General features: G+C 44.2%; 1 protein-coding gene across 4 annotated transcripts in view; it reads left to right on the top strand.

Moving 5' to 3' along the window:
- The window catches only part of vti1a (vesicle transport through interaction with t-SNAREs 1A), a 177236-nt gene that overhangs the window by 50141 nt on the left and 114595 nt on the right, over nucleotides 1-12500 (top strand). For 2 of the 4 annotated variants that reach the window (XM_048267348.1, XM_048267350.1), the window contains exons 4-5: nucleotides 3107-3184; nucleotides 11419-11439. In XM_048267348.1, coding sequence (XP_048123305.1) covers nucleotides 3107-3184; nucleotides 11419-11439 — 99 coding nt within the window. The remainder of the gene's footprint in view (nucleotides 1-3106; nucleotides 3185-11418; nucleotides 11440-12500) is intronic. The other 2 variants (XM_048267349.1, XM_048267351.1) reach the window with 1 other exon arrangement.

Below are 12500 nucleotides of genomic sequence, written 5' to 3'. Positions count from 1 at the left end.
AACGCCTTGATGCGTACATCAGGTTTATTCTAAATCTCCTAACGAAGTGTCAAAGCGCGAAGAGCTGTTGCTTCATCATGTCCGTGCTGTACCGCTCCTGTGTGTGTGTGTGTGTGTGTGTGTGTGTGTGTGTGTGTGTGTGTGTGTGTGTGTGGTGAAGTGTACTGACTTGCAATATCATGTAATGCACAGCCACACTCTGTCTGTGTCCAGTCTAGTGCAAGTCAGTCTAAACAGCCCTTTTACGTATAGACAAGCCTGAGGCACACACACACACACACACACACACACACACACACACACACACACACACACACACACACACACAGCCCCTTCACCTGTGGACACGCCTGAGACACCTTCACACTTGGACAAGGTGTTCAGCCACTGAGGAGAAGTGGTTGCCCATCTATGGCTTTTTGATGAAATGTTATGAAGTATATGCACACACACACACACACACACACACACACACACACACACACACACACACACACACACACACACACACACACACACACACTCTCTCTCTCCCTTGTTTCTGGGTGTCTAAGCAAAAGGCTCTGTGAGAGCTAGAAGGAAGCAATAGAGTTTATTTCTCTCTCTGGTAGTGTGTGTGTATAGTCCAGAGTCCGTTTGAAGAGGTGTTTGTGTGTGTGTGTGTGTGTGTGTGTGTGTGTGTGTGTGTTAGTGTTGCACGGTGCACCGATACTACAAAAGTCTCGCAATACCCTGAAATTAAAAATGTCACGATGCCTAATTTTATTAGTATCAATACTTTTGAGAATGACCGTGTTCTTTTGAAGTAACATGCTTGTGCACAAAGCAAGCTTCTAGTGCCTCCTCCCGTAACCTGTGGCTGTGCGTCTTCTCTCCTCACACACACACACGTAAGCGCAGCTGTCGTGCTATAAACAGCGAGACATGGCTGCTAGTTCAAGTGATGCTATGGTAAAACATAATAATAGGCTAATATCAAGTTGACTTGCTCACTTGCATCTCTCAAGTTTGTGTTGCTAACCTACCTAGGCTGTGGGATTTTGGTCATTTAGGCCTACTATTTGGGTTCAATGGAATCCTTGCTAACTATTTCTCTATCTCGGGTCACGGTCGACAATAGTGCTAAAATCATTAGTGAACATTGCAAGACACTCATCTCTTCTATGAGCCCAGAAAGATTTTCTTCGATTTGTACATTTTTTGAACATTTATTTTATCTAACGACATACAAAACATAATTAATTGCATCCACATATCCTGATGCGCTATGTGCAACTTTTATTCACTAGACTAAAACCGTGAGACAAGGTCAATTACTCTCACGTATTTCTTAAAGTGACAGGCACGCAATTACACCTACTCATCACCAATATGCACGCAATTAGACCTACTCATCACCAATGTGCACTCAATTACACCTACTCATCACCAATATGCACGCAATTACACCTACTCATCACCAATATGCACGCAATTACACCTACTCATCACCAATATGCACGCAATTACACCTACTCATCACCAATGTGCACGCAATTAGACCTACTCATCACCAATGTGCACTCAATTAGACCTACTCATCACCAATGTGCACTCAATTAGACCTACACACCACATTAAAGATATGCCTAAGTGTAATAGTTTAAGAATAGTTATACTTTTAGAATAGTTTTCAAATTGCTAAATATATTTACTAGTAATTATGCAGAAAATATGAAATATGACATAAGCCATCATTTTCCATGTGTGTTTGTGTGGAGAGAGTCAAGCAGAATCTGGGATGGCCACTGGTGTGAATGATCACACTACAGTATATTCAATATTACTTATGATGATGTCAAGGTGGTGGGGCCCCCAAATCAAATACATTTTTTAAAAAGTATCGAAGAAGTATCAAAATCGCAGTTCTTGACTTGGTATCGGTATCAAAACATTTTGGTATCGTGACAAGTGTGAGAGTGAGAGTGTTACACAGTTTTATTGATGCTGTGAGATTTGGAGGTGCCATGTTACGAGCTGTATCTGGATGTGTGTGTGACTTTCTTTTTTTTATGATATGGAATTGTTCTTTTTCTCTTGAGCCTATAGTGACGTGTGTGTGTGCGCGTGTGTGTGTGTTTGCCGAGGGAGCACCAGTGTGCCAGTCTCCATCACACAGCTGCTAAATTATTCTGTGTCAGACTGCAGGACAGGTTCTATCAGAAGTGTGTGTGTGTGTGTGGAGCATGACATATCCTCCTGACAGCCTCCCCCAGCTTAGAAGAAACATACTTCCTGCATACACACTTCCCACACACACACACACTCACACACACACACATACAAACATACACACACTCACATTCTGATAGAACCTGTCCTGCAGTCAAGCCAAGAAACATTTAGCTTCTCGGCCTCTGTAAATACACACAGTATATCAGTTCAGCACAATACATTTTTTCTGCCTCTCTCTGTTATAGAAACACACACACACACACACAATCACATACGCTAACACTCACACATTCAGACACAATCTCATTCACCCACAAAGACAGAGAGAGAGAGACACACACACACACACACACACACACACACACACACTTAATCAATTACATGCCTTCATACTCAAACTCACTCAGACACAAACACTTACACACACGTTGCAGGTGTGTGTGTGTGTGTGTGTGTTAGGCCATTAGGGGGCTCTCCAGCCTCACAAATGCAGCTTGTTTCTGTGTGTGTCTCAAGAACACATCTGAACTAAAGATGATTTTCTTCCTCCCTCTCTCTCTCCCTTCCTCCCTCTCTCTCTCCTTTCCTCCCTCTCTCTCTCCCTTCTCCTCTCTCTCTCCTTTCCTCCCTCTCTCTCTCCTTTCCTCCCTCTCTCTCTCCCTTCCTTCCTCCCTCTCTCTCTCCCTTCTCCTCTCTCTCTGTTTCCTCTTCCTAATCTTTCCCTTCCTCTTTTCACCCTCTTTTTTATAACTTCTGTCTATATGTCCTTCACTCTATCTCTCTCTCACACACACACACTCTCTTGCTGTCTTTCTCTCTCTCTCTCTCTCTCCATCTCTCTCTCTCTCTCTCTCTCTCTCTCTATCTCTGTCTTCTCTCTCTCTCTCTCCAGAAAAGGTCACGGATCGCCTACAGTGATGAGGTTCGCACAGAGCTGCTGGGGGAGGATGCTGCTTCCTCAGAGAGTCAGGTAGGGTGCTAATCAGGCTAGGGGCTCCTCAGGGAGGGAGGGTGTGTGTCTGTTGGGTGTGTGTGTGTGGGTGTGTGTGTGTGGGGGGGTCAGGGGGCAGGGAAGCCAGGGGCCAGCAGCATGCCCCCTTTCTAGGAGCCATATTGGTGGCATTGGCACCAAGTCAAGCGGAAGCAACACTGTTTAATGCAAAGCTGCCCTGCTCTCAATGAGCCTAGGGGTCTGTATGGAGCGCCAGGCCTCTACCACACACACACACACACACACACACACACCACACCACAGCTGGTACTCAGATGCTTAGCTTGCCTCCTGAAGGTGCTCGTTTACAAAAAGAGAGTAAAGAAAGGAAAAAAGCCAAATCAATCTGGTGTATCTCTTTGCTGCTCCTGGAGTCTGCACTGGGCTGAGACTTCCTTTCCTCTGTATTACCTGTCAGAGCTTTATTACGGGGAAGAAAGCACGCCGCTTTCTAATGACTTCAAACTGCTGAAGTTGTGACAATCCCGCACTGGCACGCATCCTTTGTGAGCGCAGGAGAGTGGAGTCTTAGAGTCGACTCAAGCGGGTTACGACACTCGTATTTAATAGCTGAAAAAAAACACACACCCTGCACGATTCGGTCTCACTCGTTTAGCAGCGCTGGCATTATATTTTATAACAATAGTCCAAGTATGAAAGAAAAGAATTCATGGATACAAAAATGTGATCACATTTTTGAATGTTTTATTTTTTTTTAAATGTTTTTTTTTTAAGTAGAATATTAACAATGTTGATAAAATTAATTTGTAAAATAACAGTTGTGTTAGAATGTGATCGCAATCTATTGTTCATTTTAGAAGTCTGGAAAAGACCATTTATCCAGTTGAAAAAAATGTTACAAATTTTTGGTAATTGTTAGACAATTGCTTTAAGTGATTTGATTATTTTCAGACAGTTGCATCGAATAAATGTAAAATGAGCAACATTGCTTTCATATTAATAAGTCAATAACTGAAAATGAAGGATTAATGTTCAATATAGGACAAAAATACATTAAAAAAATGAATACAAACAACTACGCATACATTTTTTGTTGAAACATAAAAATATTTTCTTCAGTGTGTTTAAAATGGTTAAGGTATAATGAAAGCAGTTCTGACAAAAAGGTTGAACGTAATCTGCATTTCATGTTTTTATTTTGTTTTTTATATTTCATTTATTTACATTTCTCCTCCTCGCCTCGGGAAAACAATGCATGACAATATGCCTGAAAGAAATCATTGGAGTGCGTAGAACACAAAAGGATTATTGAGAAATACAATTTATTTTCTCTTCCTCCAAAATTACATCACTGCAAACTTTTTTTATTTTATTATTATTTTCTGACACCCCAGACTGTGGTGCTGTTTAATGGAGTGTAATAAGTGTGAGCGTCCTATGACTGATATTGGCAGCATGAAAGAGGGCTCTGTTTGTGAGGAGGCTTCAGAAAGCACATTCATTCATTCATTGCTATCAAACACACAGGGAGAAACACAACAAAACTATGCCACCTACTTTTAGCGCCCCGTCCCTCTGAATCAGCCCTGACACTCTGCATCAAGATAAAGCACTCACCGGCAGCAAACAATAACAACCTTAAAACGACGATTTCTAAACACTCGAGACGGGCTGTCTTAACTTTCAAGCTCACAGCTGTTACACACGCGGCACACACACACACACACACACACACACACACTCGGTAGCAGGTCCCCACCTTGTATTTTATTGTGCTTGTATTTCATTATGCTGTATACTTAATGTAGTTGCCACTCGTCACACAATTACACTGACACACAGACAGAAGAGTATATGTTTGTTTGTTTATCTGTGTGTGTGTGTGTGTATATATATATATATATATATATATATATATATATATATATATATATATATATATATATATATATATATATACAAACATATAATCACAAGCCCACATATACACACACACACACTTGCCCCTGGGTTTCCTGATGGGCTATATTAGGTGATGAGATCATAATCAACCGCAAAGTGAAGAAAAGAAAGTTGCTCCATTTTCTTTATTTTTCTTTATTTTATTTTTTTGATTGCTTCCTTATTTCCATTTCAATGCTGACCTGTGGCCCGGCGCATCTTACAGACATATGTACGGCAGTCTGAGATGCGTAATTGATATGCATATTTGCTCCAAACGAGCGCACCTCGCGTCGGCTCCCTGCGTCTGGAGGAGATGGGGTGCACTCGCTGCCAAACCTGTCACATCCACCAGGCTCCCGTCAAGCTGTCGTCAAACAAAGACCACACAAATATATAAATATATAAATACCGCTTATATACATTTATATAATTTTCCTTTTCTCTGTAGAGCGGCTGATTGTGGGCCCTAATTATTCAGAAGCCAATGACTTCTTTTCACTTTAATCTGCGGTAATTGTGAATGAGAGTGGCAGAGCTGCAGATTAACTCATTTTAAATGCATTTTTAAGATACTCGCACAAAAGAATTAAACAGCCTCCCAGTTCTCTGCTTTTTTTTAACTGCTGGAATTAGATTAAAGGATCATATTTCATCTCGGGGAGTAACTTCTGCTTTTCAACTTCAAGTCTGTTTTTTGCGTGTGTGTGTGTGTGTGTGTGTGTGTCCTTTTTCCCTCGTCGTTGTCCTCTGTTATTCTGCTTCATAGGTGGAGAGGAAGACTGGTTCAGCGGTGACACTCGCTTATTTTATTATTTTATTTGTACCTATCTGTTTTTATTCCTTTTTCTAATATTTATTATTTATTTATTTATTTCAGTACAATGGCGCTCTGCTCTCAATCCCCCACAATGCCAGTGTTTGCGAGGTCCACACGAGCCTCCGCAGGGTGCTGCGCTGAGATGCTAACCTTAAGCACAAGGACATATTGAAAGTGGAGGCTCCGTCTCTGGGTAGAAGGCAGCGTTTGCCGTTGAAAACATCCCGCAGACCAAAGAGGTGCCGGGGGGCGAGTGCGATCTCGCTAGGAACCCACCCTAACCTCGACAAATGAAAAGGGAAAGAAAGGAAACAACATGCGGCGGAAGAGCCGCTCAGATGCGCCGCTTGTTCAGGTCTAGAATTATCAGTTAGGCGCTGGAGTTATGGAGTTTTAACAATGCAGGCTTCTCTGGGACTCACATCAGATGGAGAAAAGTCTGTAACAAGCTTAGTCTTTAAGTAACTAATTGTGACTAAAATGGAAAAAAATTTTTAAATATAATTTTGAGTTTAAATATCTCAAAGTAGAATTTAAATAATTAACATATAGACGTAGCCCTTTCACACACACACACACACACACACACACACTTAATTTGCGCACACACACGTCTCCCTGCCCAGGTGCAGTATTTTCCTTATTTCCATGTTGGAAACTTTGAGAGATAACAGGAGACTGTGGCTTGCTGGGAGTGAAGTACTCCCAACTTCAGTCTGTTTTAATCGGCGTGACACCAGCGATAGAGGTGGGGGGGGGGGGTAGTCAGAGATAGACAGGAGGGTGGGGGTGGGGGGTGGGGGTGGCGGTCAATTTAATTCCCCGCGATCTGAGCGAGGTCGGGATCATTTCATATGGCCCTGGCCAGCCCGATCATTACGAGTCACAAATCTGTTCGTTACATGGTAAGGATTTCGTGCGAAGTAAATAGGCGAGCGTGGTAAGTTGTGAAAATGGTGTGTTGGCCTTGCGATAATGGCCAAAGGACGGTTTAATGGAGTTGGGCATCTATTCGTTATCAGCATGCGGACAGAGACAGAGTTGGCGCTATCGCCTGCTTTTTTAATAATGTGCTAGTCTGCCATTGCACATCCCCCCCCCCCCTGCCCAGCCCTCTCTCCTCCCTCACCCCCCTCCCCAGAACAATACATCCACACACACACACATGCAAGCGCACACACACACTTTTGCCACACACATACTTGTGAGCGCACACACTTTTTTTCGCAGGCGTACACTCTGCGGAATAGTTTCGATTTCAGTCACAGCTGCATGCTTGGCCACCGGAGATTGTGCCGGTTGGAGCCGGCGTGAGCCAGATTTTACTGGCAACAAAGGAAGCACATTACCACTTGTATCGAATTCCATATTGAATAAAAAAAAAAAATCTTTGTTTGAAAAACCGGCTGATTATCATAACAGAAAACTTGCAGCAGTGCAGTTTTTCAATCCTGGCTGGCATTAAAAAAACAGAAGGCAGGCGTCCGCTTGCTCGCGCGCACTCAGCGGCATAATTACACGAATTTCACAATATTCCGCGTTTACGGCTTCTCCTCCTCCTCCTCCTCCTCCACCCGACGAAAAAGCCAAGGCAGGCGCAAACGCAGGTGCCAAAGAGAATGCTCTTCTAAACGTACTCAAGACTGTAGCGAAGAGAAGAGAAGAGTCGAGCAACACAGAGGAAGAGAGACACAGACAACGTAGGAAAGCAGCGTTGTGAGAAGCGGATCGCGCGCTGTGTGCGTTGAGCGCGAGTGCTAAGCCGACAGTGCAGGGCGGGGACAGGGCCGCGGAGCGTCCGCGCAGCACAAACGAGATGGAACAAGTTTTGTGTGCCGGTCACTGAGCCGGGGGAGGCGACCTGGGGTAGGCCAGGCTCTGGTGTGTGTGTGTGTGTGTGTGTGTGTGTGTGTGTGTGTAGGCCGGGCTCGGGAGGTCCGGCTCGACCCAAAAGAGCCGCGCCTCTCATGTTGTTTTAAACTCCGCGCCCCCCGATAATGCTGCCAACTCAGGCGCGCTGACCCCGCAAAATAAAAGCCGCATGCCGGGCACCACCGGCCGCGCGTCCCCTCCGAGAGGGCGTGTGTGTGTGTGTGTGTGTGTGTGTGTGTGTGTGTGTGTGTGTGTGTGTGTGAGGGCATGAGGACACAGGATGGGACGGGGGGAGCTTAGCGCTTTGTGTCAAAAGCTGTTTTGATTCTGGAGACTCGGGATGGTCACAGGAGATGTGTGTGTGTGTGTGTGTGTGTGTGTGTGGCAGAGTGACGGGCAGAAATACCAAATATGTTGCCTGGCCAAGTGCAGAGACACACTCACTTTTTAGTTTAGTTTTTTTTTTACTACTCTTTCTATAATTCTTAAAAAAAGCATTATTTGACATTTTTTCTTTTATATATTTATTTTCCCCTAGATTTATTTTTTCGAAATGAGTTCAAATGAATGTAAGTAAAATGTATTTTTTTTTATTTTCCTTTAAACTAAAAACAATAACAACAACAAAAGCAATAAGGATGATAAAATAGTAAATAAATAAGATATCATGATATATAAACAATAAGGATAATAAAATAGTGGGATTAGTAAAAGATATCATCAAATATTAAATGGAGGTGCAATAATAGTTGAATACCAAAATGTGTAATTGAAATAGAATTTAAACATTTCTCCCCGTATACATATAGATAGATCTTATAAATACACATATATTATTTATTATATAAATGTATATTATATATTATGAATGCAAAATATAATAATCATTTAAGATCATTTGAATTGTATCTTTTATTTTTATTTTATCTAATATTTTCACTTTTTTTCTATTTCCAAATTTGTTTCTCATATTAAACTATTTTAAAGATTCTATTCCATAGTTTTATTCATTGTTTTTCTTTTTCATCTTGTTTTTCCTTGTTTTATTTCTCAGCTTATTTGGATTTAGCGGCCATTGAGCTGTGCACTCATGTGATTTCTGTGTGTACGCGCGGGCATTGTGTGTGTGTGTGTGTGTGTGTGTGTGTGTGTGTGTGTGTTTGTGTGTGTTGTATTCATCACTGCGTCTTTTGAGCGTTGAGCAAACATCTCTCATCTCCTCCTCGACCTGCTTGCCGCTGGCTTGTTGAGTGTGTGTGTGTGTGTGTGTGTGTGTGTGTGTGTGTGTGTGTGTGTGTGAGAGAGAGAGACACACCTGCCCTGCTCTCCTCCTTCTGATTCATGGGAGTTTTCTTGAGACGGGCATCCCAGGACCTCCTTACATCCCCCTGCCTTTCGTCTCCACGGTGATACAGTAAAGAGGAGCGGAGAGGGGAGGAGGAGAGGAGAGGGGAGGGGAGAAGAGAGGAGAGAGTAGAGGAGAGGAGAGGGGAGGAGGAGAGGAGAGGGGAGGGGAGGAGAGGAGGAGAGAGGAGGGGGGAGAGAAGGAGAGAGGAGAAGAGAAGAGAGGATAGGAGGAGAAGAGAGGAGAGGAGAAGAGAGGATAGGAGAGGAGACAAAACTCAGACAGCTGAGACAAGATTGCCAGTCTCCCCTTTAAAATCACACACACACACATAGTAGGACAGAGGGGAGGAGAGAGAGAGAATAGAGAGAGAATAATAGAGAGAGAGAGAGAGAGAGAGAGAGAGAGCTGATTACGCCTGATTAGACCTCCATGGTGTGGTCCCAGTGAGCCTCTGTTGTCCCCCACTACCCCAGCGTGCAACAGAAGCAGCAACAGCAGCAGGCCCTGTGTGTGTGTGTGTGTGTGTGTGTGTGTGTGTTTGGCCCTTTCCTCTGCCACACACACAGCTCCTCTCCTCTCCTCTCCACTCATCTCATCTCACTGCATCTCCCTCTTCACACCGGGGGTGCACACACACACACACACACACACACACACACACACACACACACACACACACACACACACACACTGCCATGCATAATACCCAGGCGTATCAAATATTGAGAGTGTGTTAGTTAGTGACATAGCATGATGCAGGTGAGAGGAGTGTGTGTGTGTGTGTGTGTGTGTGTGTGTGTGTGTGTGTGTGAGCAGGTGAGAAGACCTTGTGTGTATATGAATAGGTTAGGAAGTGTGTGTGTGAGAAAGAGGACTGTGTGTGTGTGTGTGCATTCAGGTGAGAGGAGTGTGTGTGTGTGTGTGTTTGCATGCAGGTGAGAGGCGCGTGTGTGTGTGCATGTGTGTGCATGCAGGTGAGAGGTGTGTGTGAGTGTGTGTGTGTGTGTGTGTGTGTGTGTGTGTGTGTGTGTGTGCATGCAGGTGAGAGGAGTGTTTGTGTGTACATGCAGGTGAGAGCAGTGTGTGTGTGTGTGTGTGTGTGTGTGTGTGTGTGTGTGCATGCAGGTGAGAGGAGTGTGTGTGTGTACATGCAGGTGAGAGCAGTGTGTGTGTGTGTGTGTGTGTGCATATGCAGGTGAGAGGTGTGTGTGTGTGTGTGTGTGTGTACGTATGTGTGTACATGCAGGTGAAAGGAGTGTGTGTGTATGTGTGTGTGTGTGTGTGTGTGTGTGTGTGTGTGTGTGTGTGCATGCATGCATGCAGGTGAGAGGTGTGTGTGTGTGTGTGTGTGTGTGTGTGTGTGTGTGTGTGTGTGTGTGTGTGTGTACATGCAGGTGAGAGGTGTGTGTGTACGTGTGTACATGCAGGTGAAAGGAGTGTGTGTGTGTGTGCATGCATGCAGGTGAGAGGTGTGTGTGTGTGTGTGTGTGTGTGTGTACATGCAGGTGAGAGGAGTGTGTGTGTGTGTGTGTGTGTGTGTGTGTGTACATGCAGGTGAGAGGAGTGTGTGTGTGTACGTGTACGTGTGTACGTGTGTGTGTGTGTGTGTGTGTGTGTGTGTGCGCGCAGTGGTAGCTCATCAGGGCTGTGACCGCGCCAGCCTTTGTTTCCCTGACTCAAGCAAACGGCAAACGCAAGCTGTGTACTGTACATCCCCCCCAAACACACACACACACAAACAGAGTATGTGTGTGTGTGTGTGTGTGCGCTTGTGTGCGTGGTTGTGACTGTGCGTGTGTGCATGTGCGTGTGCGTGTGCGTGTGCGTGTGTGTGTGTGTGTGTGTGTGTGTGTGTGTGTGTGTGTGTTCCTCATTTCTCTGGCGGTGCGGTGCAGCGTGGCTTGGCGCGCTGCTGTGATGTGACTGATTTTCCTCCGCTCCTTGATGATGATGGGAGGCGCGTCGCGAGCAGCGCTGCTCTCTCTCACTCGCTTTGTTTAATGTGACAAGTGCGAGAACTTGATCTTTGTTTGTTCAAAAAAGTCGTTGTGAGTTTCCGTGTTTAGCTGCGTTTAATGTGTTTGTCTATGATTTCCAAATGCTAAACATCCAAACTGATAAATCGTCAAGGTTAATTCCGTAGCTCGCTGCATGACTGATGTTTACCTGCCATTGCTCTGCCTTTTATCTCTCTCTCACTCACTGACTCCCTGTGTCTCTCGCCCTCCCTCTCTCACTCTCTCCCTCTCTCTTTCTGCTTTCCTGAGACAGTTGATAAAGTTGCGTGAGGAGGTAAGTGATTTTCGTCTCGTCTTTGCTTTCTAGGCCCACATTCATTTCCCTCACTGCAACACACACCACACACACCACTAGCTGTCTGTTCCCAGACTGCAATCGGTGTGTGTGTGTGTGTTTCTGTGTGTTTGTGTGTGTGTGAGTGTGTGTTTATGTGTGTGTTTAAATATGTGTGTGTGTGTGTTTATATGTGTGTTTATATGTGTGTGTGTGTGTGTGTTTCTGTGTGTTTGTGTGTGTGTGAGTGTGTGTTTATGTGTGTGTTTATATATATGTGTGTGTGTGTGTGTGTGTGTGTGTGTGTGTGTGTGGTTGGGGGGGCAGTATGGTATGTTTATATGTGCTAACAGCCTACAGTGTGGGTCTGCAGAAGAGTGTGTATGTATGCAGGGATGTGACAGGTGACAGGGGGCTAGATGAAAAAAAAAAAACATGTTGACTAGCCTCTATTAATGCAGCTGTGTAGCCTAGTAGAAGCCTCTGTTAGTGCAGCTGTGTAGCCTAGTAGAAGCCTCTGTTAGTGCAGCTGTGTAGCCTAGTAGAAGCCTCTGTTAGTGCAGCTGTGTAGCCTAGTAGAAGCCTCTTCCAATGTTGTTAACGTGAGCGATATTATATTAAACTAGGCCACTTCTGTTGTATTTTTGTATGTAGTCTAGGCTGTAACGAGTCTATTTGATGGAGAATATGTGAAGTTTGGACCATTAAGATGGGAAAAGGTGAAACAAATAGGCAGACGTCATTCTAGTAACCTGAAGGCTAATGAATACATTTAGACAACATTCTAGTAACCTAAAGGCTAATGATCTGAAGGCTAATGAGTACATTTAGACAACAGGTTAATCGCTCGTAAGCATGTGGCGTTCAAAAACAAAAGCAATGATGATTGACATGAGGCTGCTGCTGTCGTAAAAAAAAAACTTTTTAAAAGGCCTCATCTGAAGTATCCCTACAGGGCAGCATGTAACATGTAGGCTAATGTGAAGACTGTTCCCACACCATTAGCCTGTTGGTTTAGACCAGTGGTTCTCAAACTTTTTCTTTCTAAAGTTCTAAATATA

Source organism: Alosa alosa, chromosome 17, assembly GCF_017589495.1.
Source record: "Alosa alosa isolate M-15738 ecotype Scorff River chromosome 17, AALO_Geno_1.1, whole genome shotgun sequence".
Classification (NCBI taxonomy): Eukaryota; Metazoa; Chordata; class Actinopteri; order Clupeiformes; family Clupeidae; genus Alosa; species Alosa alosa.
The sequence above is the reverse complement of the archived record's forward strand: the minus strand, read 5'-3'. Positions and strand labels throughout refer to the sequence as shown.